This window comes from Pinus tabuliformis, chromosome 1_1 (assembly GCF_031772625.1).
Source record: "Pinus tabuliformis cultivar Carrire ecotype Pingquan chromosome 1_1, CPIR1, whole genome shotgun sequence".
NCBI lineage: Eukaryota > Viridiplantae > Streptophyta > Pinopsida > Pinales > Pinaceae > Pinus > Pinus tabuliformis.
In genome coordinates this window covers 731,181,177-731,196,080 of record NC_142297.1, presented here as the reverse complement: position 1 = coordinate 731,196,080, position 14,904 = coordinate 731,181,177, and the positions used below count along the sequence as shown (strand labels likewise).

The 14,904-nt window shown below is 39.3% G+C and overlaps 1 protein-coding gene and 1 long non-coding RNA gene across 13 annotated transcripts; both read right to left on the bottom strand.

The window, feature by feature from the left end:
• Positions 1-458: 458 nt before the first annotated feature.
• Positions 459-3,724, bottom strand: LOC149216015 (topless-related protein 3-like). 7 transcript variants are annotated; one of them, XR_016251046.1, is made up of 10 exons: positions 3,614-3,724; positions 3,238-3,317; positions 3,002-3,118; positions 2,625-2,758; positions 1,925-2,515; positions 1,681-1,820; positions 1,437-1,576; positions 1,010-1,332; positions 760-922; positions 459-624 (listed from the first exon to the last, which is right to left on the bottom strand). XR_016251046.1 is itself a non-coding variant. In XM_089392652.1 (7 exons), the coding sequence occupies exons 4-7, from the start codon at positions 2,736-2,738 to the stop codon at positions 525-527; spliced, it is 309 nt and encodes a 102-aa protein (XP_089248778.1). In that variant the 5' UTR covers positions 2,739-2,758; positions 3,002-3,118; positions 3,238-3,317; positions 3,614-3,724; the 3' UTR covers positions 459-524. The 7 variants fall into 7 exon arrangements, 2 of the variants coding, with proteins under 2 accessions (XP_089248778.1, XP_089248779.1); XR_016251047.1 differs by having other exon boundaries at positions 1,058-1,332; XR_016251045.1 differs by having other exon boundaries at positions 760-1,332.
• Positions 3,725-3,893: 169 nt separating this feature from the next.
• Positions 3,894-14,551, bottom strand: LOC149216014 (uncharacterized). Of its 6 annotated transcripts, none has more exons than XR_016251054.1 (12): positions 14,362-14,551; positions 10,008-10,086; positions 9,841-9,917; positions 9,701-9,738; positions 9,500-9,576; positions 9,338-9,412; positions 8,911-9,234; positions 8,690-8,771; positions 8,113-8,192; positions 4,526-4,633; positions 4,093-4,245; positions 3,894-3,991 (listed from the first exon to the last, which is right to left on the bottom strand). It is a non-coding gene; the product is annotated as an uncharacterized LOC149216014 (long non-coding RNA). The 6 variants fall into 6 exon arrangements; XR_016251051.1 differs by having other exon boundaries at positions 4,093-4,250; positions 14,362-14,545; XR_016251055.1 differs by lacking the exon at positions 4,526-4,633 and having other exon boundaries at positions 4,093-4,250.
• Positions 14,552-14,904: the final 353 nt, after the last annotated feature.

The following is a 14,904-nucleotide window of genomic DNA, read 5'->3' as shown; positions in this document are numbered from 1 at the left end:
TTATGCATAAACTAGGTTTCTCTGAATGCACATGAATGAGTTTCAAAAATAGGCACTGAGAAACCCTCGGAAAGAACATTCATAAATTATGCTCCAATGACATACTTTCAGTTTTTACACGACCTAAGATCCAATGACGGAGTTTCAATTTTTACACGACCTAAGCTCCAATGGTAGACTTTCAATATTTCCTGGGTAAAAATTGGGAGCAGGATTGCACCTAGATACTCATTTTCATTTACATATCATTTACATTTGCTGAACAAAATATCTGATGAAAATTACAATCTTGATAGAATGTCTCGACAACTAGGACACAAGGGAGGCATTTCACTGACAAGACGCTCCCATTATTAACGCTCCCATTATTAATGGTATTCTTGTAAATAAAGAGTGCACTTCAAATTGTTCTTATGTTTCCAAGAACTACCTTGAGGGTGGTGCCGAACCTTGGTTACTTAAAATGATGGATTTAATCCGACAGTCCCATTATTTGGGGGAGTTCCAACACCCCATTTCCCTTCTTACTCTGAAGGCTCAATAACATGAACTCCATCTGTTTTTCCAAGAGCAAATTGATTCGGTTCGAATGGATGTGATGCAACGACTGGAGAATAGGCATTACTGCCGAATAAATAACCAAACAATAAATTAAATCATAATATGCCTGTCAAAATTCAAAAATCATAATATGCCTGTCAAAATTCAAATCTAAAAAACAGATGCATGAACCATGACAGAATGAAAGAGCCCATTTACCTGTTCATTCCTGATGGCAAATATGCAGAAGGTGCAATGGGCAGTGAGGCCTCAAGCGTTCTACATCAAACACTCCAACTGCACTTTAACAGAAGCTCAGAAGCCCGCATAAACTAGGACGCTGTCGCATGAGTATAAGGCACTTGAAATAGGAGAAGATATTCTGCATCAAACACTCCAACTGCACTATCACAGAAGCTCAGAAGCTCGCATAAACTAGGACACTGACAGAATGAAAGAGCCCATTTACCTGTTCATTCCTGATGGTAAATATGCAGAAGGTGCAATAGGCAGTGACCTGTTCATTCCTGATGGTAAATATGTAGAAGGTGCAATGGGCAGTGAGGCCTCGAGCGTTCTACATCAAACACTCGAACTGCACTTTAACAGAAGCTCAGAAGCCCGCATAAACTAGGATGCTGTCGCATGAGTACAAGGCACTTGAAATAGGAGCAGATATTCTGCATCAAACACTCCAACTGCACTATCACAGAAGCTCGCATAAACTAGGACGCTGTCACATGGGTATAGGGCACTTGAAATAGGAGCAGATAGGGGATCACGAGGAGACCACTGCAAATGCAACCATGTAACAAGGTCATCCAATCAGATACAGAAAATAAGTGACATTATATTATTTTCAATGTTTCATTTCAACACTGCTTACAAGTACTTACATAGGCACTTGAAATAGGAGCAGATATTCTACATCAAACACTCCAACTGCACTATCACAGAAGCTCGCATAAACTAGGACGCTGTCGCATGGGTATATGGCACTTGAAATAGGAGCAGATAGGGGATCACGAGGAGACCACTGCAAATGCAACCATGTAACAAGGTCATCCAATCAGATACAAAAGGTAAGTAACATTATATTATTGTCAATGTTTCATTTCAACACTGCTTACACGTACTTACATAGGCACTTGAAATAGGAGCAGATATTCTGCATCAAACACTCCAACTGCACTATCACAGAAGCTCGCATAAACTAGGATGCTGTCACGTGGGTATATGGCACTTGAAATAGGAGCAGATAGGGGATCACGAGGAGACCACTGCAAATGCAAGCATGTAACAAGGTCATCCAATCAGATACAGAAGGTAAGTGACATTATATTATTGTCAATCTTTCATTTCAACACTGCTTACAAGTACTTACATAGGCACTTGAAATAGGAGCAGATATTCTGCATTAAACACTCCAACTGCACTATCACAGAAGCTCGCATAAACTAGGACGCTGTCACATGGGTATATGGCACTTGAAATAGGAGCAGATAGGGGATCACGAGGAGACCACTACAAATCCAACCATGTAACAACGTCGGTCATCTAATAAGATACAGAAGATAAATTGACATTATATTATTGTCAATGTTTCATTTCAACACTGCTTAGAAGTTTATATAGCAGAAGCGCTCCAACTTTCCAACTTGGAAGCATCATATATAGCAAAGCCGACTCTCATGCACAACCAACAAGTGAATTCGATCATTATGAAACTGTACTCTTGTATCCCCCACTGGTGGTGACGATCTTCCTGGTTGTACAACTTTTGACTTTCGCTTGTCCTACCCATCTATGCCCCAGGGATATATTTGCCAAAAGACGTGGTTGTGAGTACATGAACATTTCTACTCTGGACATCAGCTCCAGAAGATACCAACACATTCATAAACATGTGAAAAGGCCCGGGTGAAAAAGCCAGGCCTGTGATTTTCTTTTGGTGGCCCTTGAGCTTTGCTTTTACCTGTAAAAATTACAGCAAGTTCAGAGAATGCCACTTAAAGGTGAGTTTTGGTAAAAGGGCACAATGAAGAAAAATGATAAGGATTGAAAGAGATATTCACAGGCAGCACCTCATCAACCTGAACATTGTATATTTGAAATGATGAATCCTCCATGCCAATTGCAATGGTGTTATTGTCCTGATGGTGGAAAGCCACAAAAGTGGCTGCAGGAGGAGGTGGCATAAAAGTTGAGTTGTCATGACCTGCAATGAATCACTAATTAACATCCCATGAAACCAGCGATTTAGATAAATTGGGAGCCTTTGGATAGAACATTACACAAGAAACTTATAGAGTAACTGAACCCCATTATCCACATAATTTGAAAGTTGAAGGTGAGACAGTAGAGAATAAACCCTAAGCAGACCAATGTACCAAAACTGAAATTATATATATCATCGGAAACATTAGAGTGAAACTGGTCTTTAGGTAAAAGGCTCTCTTACCTTAAATGTCATCATATTGAATAAGGAGACCTTGCCACCGGAAGCAGGCCAAACGCAATATATCTGCCAAATGGTTTTTTCCACGTTCGTATTCGCTTTTAGCTTTTTACCTTCAGCCTTCATCACCAAGTGCACCAGAAGCCATTAGCCAGAAGGAATCCGGAAGCCTTCACCTTTTTCCAGAAGCATGTAATCAGGAACCGTAAACAGTAAACAGATAATCTATAAACTCTTACCACTAGCCATAAGCCTATAGATAGAACCTTTGAACAGGAGCCTCTCAGCAGAAGTCATTCACCAGGAAGGAGCCTCAAACCTAGCAACAAAAGCCAGGTAAAATAGAATTAACAAGAAGATTAGAAAGGCAGGCTGCCCAGTTTGGATGCCTATTCAAAAGTGTTTTCTCTATTATGTTCTCCCAATTTCGATAACTACGGCTTTACAGTCCAGAAGTGACAGGCAGTACCTAAGGATCTCTCCACGGAAGGATATATCTACATCTAGTAATTGTACCTAAACAAAACAAAATGTCTTCTTTCCGCGTTGTTTTTACCAGGTCGACCTTTCGGGCGAATAAAAAAGAAGCAAACAACAACTACTAAAGAACCCCACCTTTCCGGATGGATTCCGTTCACTCCACAACCATTTCCATAGCTTATGGGGAGCACTGGATGTCAATGCTAAGACAACAACACCGGAATTGGTGTATATCAGTTTTACCACTTGCAAGAAATAGCATATTACTTGTTTGGATCAATATCGACAAAATTTGTAGAACCTAACATTGTAAAGTATGCTAACCTTTAGTGTTTTCTGTAATAGAGGGGGATGATTGCATACCTTGCTCGCATGCATTCTGTCAGGAAAACTGGGAGACCTACACTGACCCAAATCAGTGATATCAGTCAATTTCCAGTTGTTCTCTTGTCTGTGACCTCATCTAGAAGCCTTCGTTTGACATCTGGGGTCCAACTGTCTGTCTATACTACTCTGCACACATATTGTCTCGAGTGTCACATAATTTGTAGCACAGAAAATTGTAAAGTATGCCAACCTTTAATGTTTTCCGTAATAGAGGGATGATTGCATACCTTGCTCGCATGCATTCCGTCAGGCAACCTGAGAGACCTACACTGACCCGAATTAATGATATCAGTGAATATCCAATTGTTGCTCTTGTCTGTGACCTCATCTAGAAGCCTTCGTTTAACATCTGGGGTCCGACTGTCTGTCTATAGTATATACTACTCTGCACATATGTTGTCTTGAGTGTCACATAATTGTTAGCATTAATTGATCATATCATCCTATTCCTATAAAAGATATGCCAAAATAATGGCTAATAGAGCATGTGAAAGGGGAAAAGAACAAAATCCTATGCCATAAGGAAACTTGAAAGCAACAATATTTAGACTCTTGAGTGAAAGTTTGGAAAATAATAAGATATATGTAACAAACTAAACTGAATAATGCTGGACCAATATTCTAGATCCTAAAGAAATAATTCTAGGAGAAAGCTCTTACAAAATTGGTCGTTGAAAATGCAGGTGGAAGTCTTTCCAAACGTTCTATAGCACTAAGAAGGGAACCAGGAGCAGAGACTGCAGGAGGCATGGCATTCACAATTGGAGCCTGTGCATAAAAATGATCTAGTTAGAGTTTAAAATTTAGCATTAATAGGAAGTGCATGTACACAGTAAATGTGCATGGACGAAACAATTTACCTTTGTTGCCATTGTCTTTGGTGGCACCCTCATTCCTTCAAAGGATCTACTCTCCAGCATGCAAATTAAGCGAAATCCCTCTGCGTTGGGTAAGTTCTTTATGCCATTGTCATTCATTGTGACTGCCAATAGGGAACCATCTTTGCTAAAATAGTAGATTGGTGGTCAAAGTTGTTGACACAAAACCCTACTTTGTATTACTTGTATCAATGATTGCATGAGTGCCATGATCCCCGGTACAAGTGCCCTAAACAGTGGTAATATAGTTTGTTAATATAACGAAGTTGGGTTGTTAAAAAAATTGTAAAATGTTGTATATATTTGTGTAGTAGTTGATTTACTGTCCTTTATGTTCCATTAAGCAAAGTAGTCTGTTGTGGTATTTGGATTGGTAGTGTTAGTGATTCTAAGACCCTAACCTAGATTCTAGTACCGTGGAAAAACAACATGGTATCAGAACTACTTTGAAGGGCCAGTGAATCAGAGTGTCCACAGCGAAGCAACTCAAAGGGAGTTGAGATTGTCTTTGGATTGGTAGTGTTAGTGATTCTAAGACCCTAACCTAGATTCTAGTACCGTGGAAAAACAACATGGTATCAGAACTACTTTGAAGGGCCAGTGAATCAGAGTGTCCACAGCGAAGCAACTCAAAGGGAGTTGAGATTGTCTAGATCATGGACCATATGTTTCAGCTGAAGACATGGAGATGTGGTCTTGACTGACTTGGCAACGAGATTGGTTGGGATGTGCATGTGTTGTGTTTGACCTACGAGGATGAGTGCTTGCCGGATTAAGTTGCAGTGATGATGGCCGTATTTAAACATAGCTGAGATTGACCTTGTAGGGCACGAGATCAGTGACAGGTTGAACCAATGGAGATCGTGCATACTCAGAGGGAGTCTAGCTTCAAAGGGAGCAACCCTATAGAAGTGTTGAGATCTTTAGGTTCAAATGAGATGAGGCAGAGGCAATATTGAGATAGTGTGGTTCATTTTACAGAGTATGCTACAGTGAAGATGTGGCCTTGACTGGCTTGGCAGTGAGATTGGCTGGGATGTGCATGTGTTGTGTTTAACCTACGAGGATGAGTGCTTGCAAGATTAAGTTGCATGGATGATGGCCGTATTCGATCATAGCTCAAACTGACCTTGTAGGGCATGAGATCAGTGACAGGTTGAGCCAATGGAGATCGTGCAGACTCAGAGGGAGTCTAGCTTCAAAGGGAGCAACCCTATAGAATTGTTGAGATCTTTAGGTTCAAATGAGATGAGGGAGAGGCACTATTGAGATAGTGTGGTTCATTCTACAAAGTATGCTACAGTGGCAAACGTTAGATGGGCTAGTGTCGCCGGTGATGATGATGGATACTTCCTAGTGTTGGAAGTACCTCCCTTGCTAAGAGGGAGTGTTGAGATTGGTAGCTTTGGAGGTACTCCAAACCCTAGGCTATAGGGTTGTGGAGGAGTTGGGACCACAACGTCACTTTTGGATGACAAACCCAAGGGTGTGGGCTTTGCACCCAAGCTTGTGGGTGTGAACCTGTGTATGGATTTGGACACTTGGCACTTGGAGATTGTAGGTAACCCTTAAAGGAACAAGGGGCAGCTTGTAGCACCTTGTGGGTTGAGAGAAAATAATTTTTATGTGATTATGTGGGTGAATTTGTCTTAAGTTTAAAGTCAACCTTGACTTGAGGAGACCATTAGAGAATGTTAGACGTCATCCTAAGGAATGATATAAATAGGAGTGAGGAGGAGCCCCATTCATCACCCAATCAAGTCATTTATTTCTCATCTGAAGATTGAAATAGGAGGCCAATTCCACAACCAAGGAGAAAGGGTCAAGTTTGGTTAGGGCTGGTTTTGGGATGTGGTTATGCATGTAAAGGCAATGAGTAGAAGGAGACTAGGCTGTGACTTTTTAGGAAGAAATATGAGCATGAAAAAAGAAGCAAATTCTCTCTAACAGACCGATATTTATGAAGTATTGCAGGTGGACAAAAGTATGATTCTTGGAAGGCCAAGTAGCCTACTTAGCAACCAAGGATAGGCTACATTCATCTATAATACGAGAGATTAAATCAGAGGTTGTTGGAGTGGTTTGCAGGTGGGTTGGACCTACTTCAGGTTGCCCTAGTTATGGATGAGTTCTTTAGAAAACGTCTCACTGAAATCCAAGTGTTTTGGAGCGCAGAAGTGGATGTCTACAAGGACAAAAACTGCAGGATTGGTGTCTTAGTCTAGGACAATATTTGGAGCAACCAAAAGAACAATTTTGGGAGGGCTATAGTGGCTAGCTCCAAGCCCTCAGTACAATCACTTGAGAAGGAATTTGAGGATTGTTAGAAGGGAAAAAGAAGGGATGCTCAGGAAAAGGAGGAGGTCAAGGGAATAGTTTGACTATACCAAGTTTGTTGTTGAATGAATTTTGACAGTGATATGTGGCAACCATCCATTCCCTAAGTTTGCCTCATTGAAGCAACACATATAGGAAATACAGGGAAGTATTCCCTAAGAGTTGTGTTCTTGAAAGACTAAGGAGCAGCTAGTGGGCAAGAAGGCCCAAACGAGCCGAGGAGCAGCAGTCGACAGTTTAGAGTTGTTTGCAAACAGAGTTGTGTCGTGTTCAGAGTGTTAAGCTAGAGGGCAAATTGGTGTTGTGTTCAGTGACCTAAAGGAGCAGGATCATTCATAGAGGCAAATTGGTTATGCTGCAAATTGGGAGACAATGAACTGGGCAAATGTGTTCAGGAAACGACCAATGGAGTTGTGAAGTGCACTAGATCATCTAGTAAGTTAGTGTATATTTTTCAATGTACTTTGGTGGTCAAAGTTGTTGACATCAAACCCTACTTTGTATTCCTTGTATCAAATGATTGTATGAGAGCGATGATCCCTAATATGGGAGCCTTAGACAGTTGTATTACAGTTTGTTAATAACACGAAGTTAGGGTTATTAAAAAAATTGTAAAAAGTTGTCTATATTTGTGCACTTATTGATTACTGTTGTTTATATTTCATTGTGCAAAGTAGTTTGTTGTGGTATTTGGATCGGTAGTGTCAGTGATTTTATGACTCTAACCTAGATTCCAGTACCGTGGAAAAACAACAAAACACCCAAAATCCTAGTGTTGTCCACTAGCACAATGGTTGATTTGTTGAAGGCTCAATATGCTTGCTTAACCTTAACATCCTCCTCTCTAAGGCACGTTGTGTGGGGTTTTGCATGTGATGTTGACCAAATTAGCATATAATTTTAAACATACCATTTTATGTATATGTCAAACCATTATTTAAGTGGTACTACCCGAGAACCATGCTAGAAAGAGAAAATGTCGAAATAACAAATAATAATAACAATATTTTGTTGGAAAACAACATGACTCACCCATCCTCTGCGCTGCATGTATCTTTCTTAAGCTATCTTGCCCACTCGATCCTCCCAGACGCTACAATTCTAGTCACTCGCTGCACAAAGTAATATTATATATGAGATCACAAATAAACATTGGAGCTTAAAGGATAAATATACAAAGTGATGAATTAACCATACACATCCCTGCTCTCCATAGACATACCTACCCGCCATTGCGAATATTATAACAACAACAATCATGAAAAATAATCCCTAAACATGTGAACACCAATGTGGCATTTCCATTTCTTTCATATCAAAGTTCTAGGAAAAATATTGAACGTCACACCCATAAACAAGAGCATACTACTTCGAAAAAATGACAAAATGATAAATCATTGTGCAACTAACAAATATTTCAGCGTATTAAAGGACTAGTATTGTGCATGAGAAAAGTATGTTTCACCCTTCTTTTGTGCCATGTTTGTAGAATGTCTAATGCATCTTCATCACTTCACCTTTGTAGACCATACAATTGTAGTTGTTCACTACATAAAAAGATCAATATACTAAAAGGACTAGTATTGTGCATGAGAAAAGTATGTTTCACCCTTCTTTTGTGCCATGTTTGTAGAATGTCTAATGCATCTTCACCACTTCACCTTTGTAGACCATACAATTGTAGTTGTTCACTACATAAAAAAATCAATATACTTGACTATCAGAGCATAGATAAAACATATAATAATTTGAATAGCAAACAAATGGATCCACAAATAAGTGAAATATGCTTTTAAGCGAACTGCATTTCATGTAGATATGTTGACTCACCTTCATTCATGAACAATTACCTCAATTTTCTCTGTCTGCTTCATTCATTTCCATTTCCGCACCCAACGAACGAAACCAAGACAAATTTACAAGAAACATTGAAGAAATAAAAAAATAAAACAACGCAAGAGTACAACACACTCGACAAACGAAACCAAGACCAAACTACAAAAAAACAAAAAGAAATTCAAAACAAAGGAAAATGAGTACGACACAGCATGGCCATGCTAAAACTCAACAAAACCAAAAATGCACACAAGAACAAACAAAAAATTGCAAACATCCCCTCGGCACATCATCTCTCCTGCAATGTGTTGTCCTCCGCTGAAAGGGGAAAAAAGTGGGTTGAATATGGTTAAAATAAACACACAATTAGTAATGTTAAACATATTTCAAAAGCAATAATTATTCATAATAGGAAACACACCTCCCCTAGAGTTTGTTTTATAACAATGGACACTCTCCTGTATTCCACTTGCTTTTGCTCATCAAAACCAACCATCTACAAAAGATACACAATAAGCTATTAGAATCGTTACACAAGTTAAACTAGAGAGTACTCGATAATTGATCATAGTAAGAAACACACCTTTATTTGAGCTTGTTATATAAAATGGGAGAGTCGATTTTGTATTTCATGTATTCATGCTTATTGAAAAAAGGCATCTACAATAGATACACAATAAAATATTAGATTTCTAATAAAAGTCAAACTAGAGAGATTGAAGGCATGGACTTCAACAAAAGCAAAGCATGTAGACAACAACAAACAAAAAATTGCAAACTTCACTTTTGCACATTATATCTATTGTATTGTCCTCTCCTTCGCTGAAAGGGAAAAAAGTGGTGTGGATAAGGATAAAATAAAGACACAAATAGTAATAGCAGGCATAATTCAAAATAAATAACTATTAGTAATTGCAAACATACCTCGTCTTGAGTTTTCTATATAAATATAGACATTCCATTTTGTATTCCACTTACATATGCTCACCCGAACAAGTCATCTATAGCAGATACATAATAAGATATTAGCATCATTATTCAAGTTAAACTGTAGAGTTGAATGCAACAATCAATCATAATGTGAAATATACCTTGCTTTGAACTTTTTTTATATAAAGGAGGATAATCCATTTTGTATTTTATGTAATTCTACTCGCTGGAATCAACCATCTGCGGTAGATAGAAAATAAAATATTAGTGTTGTAATAAAAAATAAATAGAGAATTGAAGGCATGAACTTGTGAAACAACTTAATTCCAACCCATTTATATTTCATGCTACATCTCAGTTTATAAATTTCTAAACTAGACATAATTCTTGTAGGAATAATGCAATCAATGTTATCACAAGATAAATAATCCTTTTTGTAAGAGGGATCCAATCAAATTTAAACATATTGAACATGTTGAGATTGGTAACTTGGGAGGTACTCCAAACCCTAGGATACAGGGTTTTGGAGGAGTTGGCACCACAAAGTCATTTATGGGCGAAGAACCCAAGTGTGTCGACTTTGCACCCAAGCCTCATTCCTCACCCAATCAAGACACTTATTCCTCACGTGAAGATTGAAATAGGAGGACGAGTCCAAAACCAAGAAGGAGAAAGGATCAAGTCTAGTTTGGGTTGGTTTTGACACTGTTTTGGGTTGTGGTTATACAGGTAAAGACAACGAGTAAAAGGGGACTAGGCCGAGACTTTTGAGGACGAAATCTGAGCATGAAAACAGAAGCAAGCTCTCTCTAACAAGGCAATATTTTTGAAGTATTGTAGGTGGATGAAATTATGACTATTGGAGGGTCGAGTAGCATACTTGGCAGCCAAGGTTAGGCTGCATTCATCTACAGTAGGAGCGAAAAATGAAAGGTTCTTGGAGTGGTTTGAATGTAGGTTGGATCTGGTTAAGGTTGTCGTAGTTAGGGTTGAGTTCTTCCAAAAATGTCTCACTTAGATCCAAGGGTTTTGGAGAGAAAAAGTGGATGTCTAACAGGAGGAAAAGTACAGGATTGGTGTCCTCGTTTAGGTGAGTATTAGGAGTAGCCAAAAGAACAGTTTTCGGAGGGTTGTGGTGGCTTGCTCCACGCTCTAAGTAAATTCACTTCAGGAAGAATTTCAGGACTGTTAGAACGACAAAAGAAGGGATGCTCAGGGAAAGGAGGAGGTTAAGGGAGTAGTTTGACAAGACCAAGTTTGTTGTTGAAGAAGGACTTTTGACAATGATAAGTGGAAGCCCTCCATGCCATAACTTTTTCTCATTGAAGCAACACAACTAGGAAAAAGAAGAAGTCCCTAAGAATTGTGTTCTTGAATGACTAAGGAACAGCTAGTTTACAAGAACTCCCAAAGGAGATGAGGAGAAGTAGTCGACAGTCTAGAGTTGTTCACAGACTGAATTGTCAGCAACTCAACAAAAGATCCTATGTCTTGGTTGTTAATATACTAATGATCAACTGGAGCACAGATTGGGGCTGTGTTCAGTCACCAAAAGGAACAATAACATTGATAGAGGCAAATTGGTGTTGATGCAGATTGGGAGCTAAAGGGCTGGGAAGATGTGTTCAAGATATGTCTAGTGGAGCTGTGATGTACACTAGATCAACTAGTAAGTCAGTGCAACTTGTTAAGGGTATATTAGTGGTCAAAGTTGTTGACACCAAACCCTACTTTGTATTACTTGTATCACTGATTGTATGAGGGCCATGATCCTTGGTACAAAAGCCCTAAACAATTGTATTATAGTTTGTTAATATAACAAAGTTGGGTGATTAAAAAAAAATTGTAAAAAGTTGTATATATTTGTTCAGTAATTGATTTGCTGTCGTTTATATTTCGTTGAGCAAAGTAGTTTGTTGGGGTATTTGGATTGGTAGTGTTAGTGATTCTAAGACCTTAACCTAGATTCCAGTACCGTGGAAAAACAACATGGTATCATAACTACTTTGAAGGGCCATTGAATCAGCGTGCCCACAGCGAAGCAACTCAGAGGGAGTTGAGATTGTCTAGATCATGGAGCATATGTTTCAACGGATGTAATGGAGATGTGGTCTTGACTGGCTTGGCAACGAGATTGGCTGGAATGCGCATGTGTTGTGTTTGACCTACGAGGATGAGTGCTTCAGGATTAAGTTGCAGTGATGATGGTCGTGTTGGACCAGAGCTCAGACTGACCTTGTAGGGCACGAGATCAGTAACAGGTTGAGCCAATGGAGATCGTGGAGACTCAGAGGCAGTATAGCTTCAGAGGGAGCAAACCTATGGAAGTGTTGAGATATTTCGGTTCAAATGAAATGAGGCAGAGGTAGAGGCAAAGGCACTAATGAGATAGTGTTGTTCATTCTACAGAGTATGCTACAATGGCAGACGTTAGATGCACTAGTGTCGCCGGTGATGATGATGGAGACTTCCTAGTGTTGGAAGTACCTCCCTTGCTAAGAGGGAGTGTTAAGATTGGTAGCTTTGGAGGTACTCCAAACCCTAGGATACAGGGTTGTGGAGGAATCAGCAGTACAAAGTCACTTCTCGACTAAGAACCCAAGGGTGTGGGCATTGCACCCAAGCTTGTGGGTGTGAAACCGTGTATGGATTTGGACACCTGGCACTTGGAGATTGTAGGGAACCCTTAAAGGAACAATGGGCCGCTTTTAGCACCAAGAGAGGCCTTGCGGGTTGAGAGTTTTTTTTTTTTTTTAATGTGATTATGTGGGTGAATTTGTCTTAAGTTTCAAGTCGTCCTTGACTTGAGGAGACTAATAAGAAAGATGTCATCCTAAGGAATGATATAAATAGGAGTGAGGAGGAGCCTCATTCCTCACCAAATCAAGTCATTTATTTCTCATCTGAAGATTGAAATAGGAGGCCAATTCCGCAACTAAGAAGGAGCAAGGTTCAAGTCTGGTTAGGGCTGGTTTTGGGTTGTAGTTATGCAAGTAAAGGCAACAAGTAGAAGGAGACTAGGCCGTGACTTTTTAGGAAGAAATATGAGCATGAAAACAAAAGCAATCTCTCTAACAGTTCGATATTTCTGAAGTATTGGAGATGGACAAAAGTATGGTTCTTGGAGGGCCAAGTCGCCTACTTAACAGCCAAGGATATGCCAAATTCATCTATAGTACGAGAGAATAAATCAGAGGTTGTTGGAGTGGTTTGCAAGTGGGTTGGACCTACTTCACGTTGCCCTAGTTAGGGGTGAGTTCTTAAGAAAAAGTCTAGCTGAAATCCAAGTGTTTTGGAGAGTAGAAGTGGATGTCTACAAGGAAGAAAAGTGTAGCATTGGTGTCTTAGTTTAGGACAGTAGTTGGAGCAGCCAAAAGAGTTGTTTTGGGAGGGCTAGAGTGGCTTGCTCCAAGCCCTAAGTACAATCACTTGAGAAGGAATTTGAGGATTGTTAAAAGGGCAAAAGAAGGGATGCTCAGGAACAGGTGGTCAAGGGAACAGTTTGACTAGCCCAAGTTTGTTGTTGGACTTTTGACAGTGATAGGTGGCATCTATCAATTCCCTAAGTTTGCCTCATTGATGCAAAACAAATAGGCAATACAGGGAAGAATTCCCTAAGAGTTGTGATCTTGAACGACTAAGGAGCAGCTAGTGGGCAAGAAGTCCCAAAGGAGCTGAGGAGCAGCAATAGGCAGTCTAGAGTTGTTCGCAAACAGAGTTGTGTACAACTCAACAGAAGGCCCTATGTCTTGGTTGTTAATGGACTAATGCTAAGCTAGAGGGAAAATTGGCATTGTGTTCAGTGACCTAAAGGAGCAGGATCATTCATAGAGGCAAATTGGTGTTCCTGCAAATTGGAAGACATTGAACCGGGCAGATGTGTTCAGGAAACGACCAATGGAGTTGTGAAGTGCACTAGATCATCTAGTAAGTTAGTGTATCTTTTTCAATGTACTTTGGTGGTCAAAGTTGTTGACATCAAACCCTAGTTTGTATTCCTTGTATCAATGATTGTATGAGAGTGATGATCCCTAGTACGGGAGCCTTAGACAGTTGTATTAAAGTTTGTTAATATCACGAAGTTGGGTTATTAAAAAAATTGTAAAAAGTTGTCTCTATTTGTGCACTAATTGATTACTGTTGTTTATATTTCATTGTGCAAAGTAGTTTGTTGTCGTATTTGGATTGGTAGTGTCGGTGATTTTATGACTCTAACCTAGATTCCAAAACAACAAAACACCCAAAATCCTAGTGTTGTCCACTAGCACAATGGTTGATTTGTTGAAGGCTCAGTATGCTTGCTTGCTCGACCTTACCATCCTCCTCTCTAAGGCACGTTGTGTGGGGTTTTGCGTGTGATGTTGATCAAATTAGCATATAATTTTAAACATACCATTTTATGTATATGTCAAACCATTATTTAAGTGGTACTACTCGAGAACCATGCTAGAAGAAGAAAATGCCGAAATAACAGATAATAATAACAATATTTTGTTGGAAAACAACATGACTCACCATCCTCTGCTATGTATGTATATTTCCTAAGCTATCTTGCCCACTCGATCCTCCCAGACACTACAATTCTAGTCACTCGCTGCACAAAGTAATATTATATATGAGATCACGAATAAACCATTGCAGCTTAAAGGACAAATACACAAAGTGATGAATTAAACATACACATACCTACCCTCCATACACATACCTACCCTCCCTTGCTAATATTATAACATCAACAATCATGAAAAATAATCCAATGTGACATTTCCATTTCTTTCATATCAAAGTTCTAGGAAATATATTGAATCTCACACCGATGAACAAGATCATACTACCTCGAAACCATGACAAAATGATAAATCATTGTGCAACTAACAAATATTTCAGGGTATTAAAGGACTAGTATTGTGCAGGAGAAAAGTATGCTTCACCCATCCTTTGTGCCATGTTTGTAGAATGTCTAGTGCATCTTCACCACTTGACCTTTGTAAACCATACGATTGTAGTTGTTCACTACATAAAAAAATCAATATAGTTGACTATCAGAGCATAAATAAA

Bases quoted from the DNA above. Each gene is read 5' to 3' on its own strand.
- LOC149216015 (XM_089392652.1), bottom strand. From the start codon at position 2,738: ATGCCACCTCCTCCTGCAGCCACTTTTGTGGCTTTCCACCATCAGGAC. The intron at 760-2,475 runs GCCTGGCTTTTT...AGGAATGAACAG, and splicing joins CCACCAAAAGAAAATCACAG to GTAAATGGGCTCTTTCATTC. The intron at 641-720 runs GTTTTTTAGATT...ATTTATTGTTTG, and splicing joins CTGTCATGGTTCATGCATCT to GTTATTTATTCGGCAGTAAT.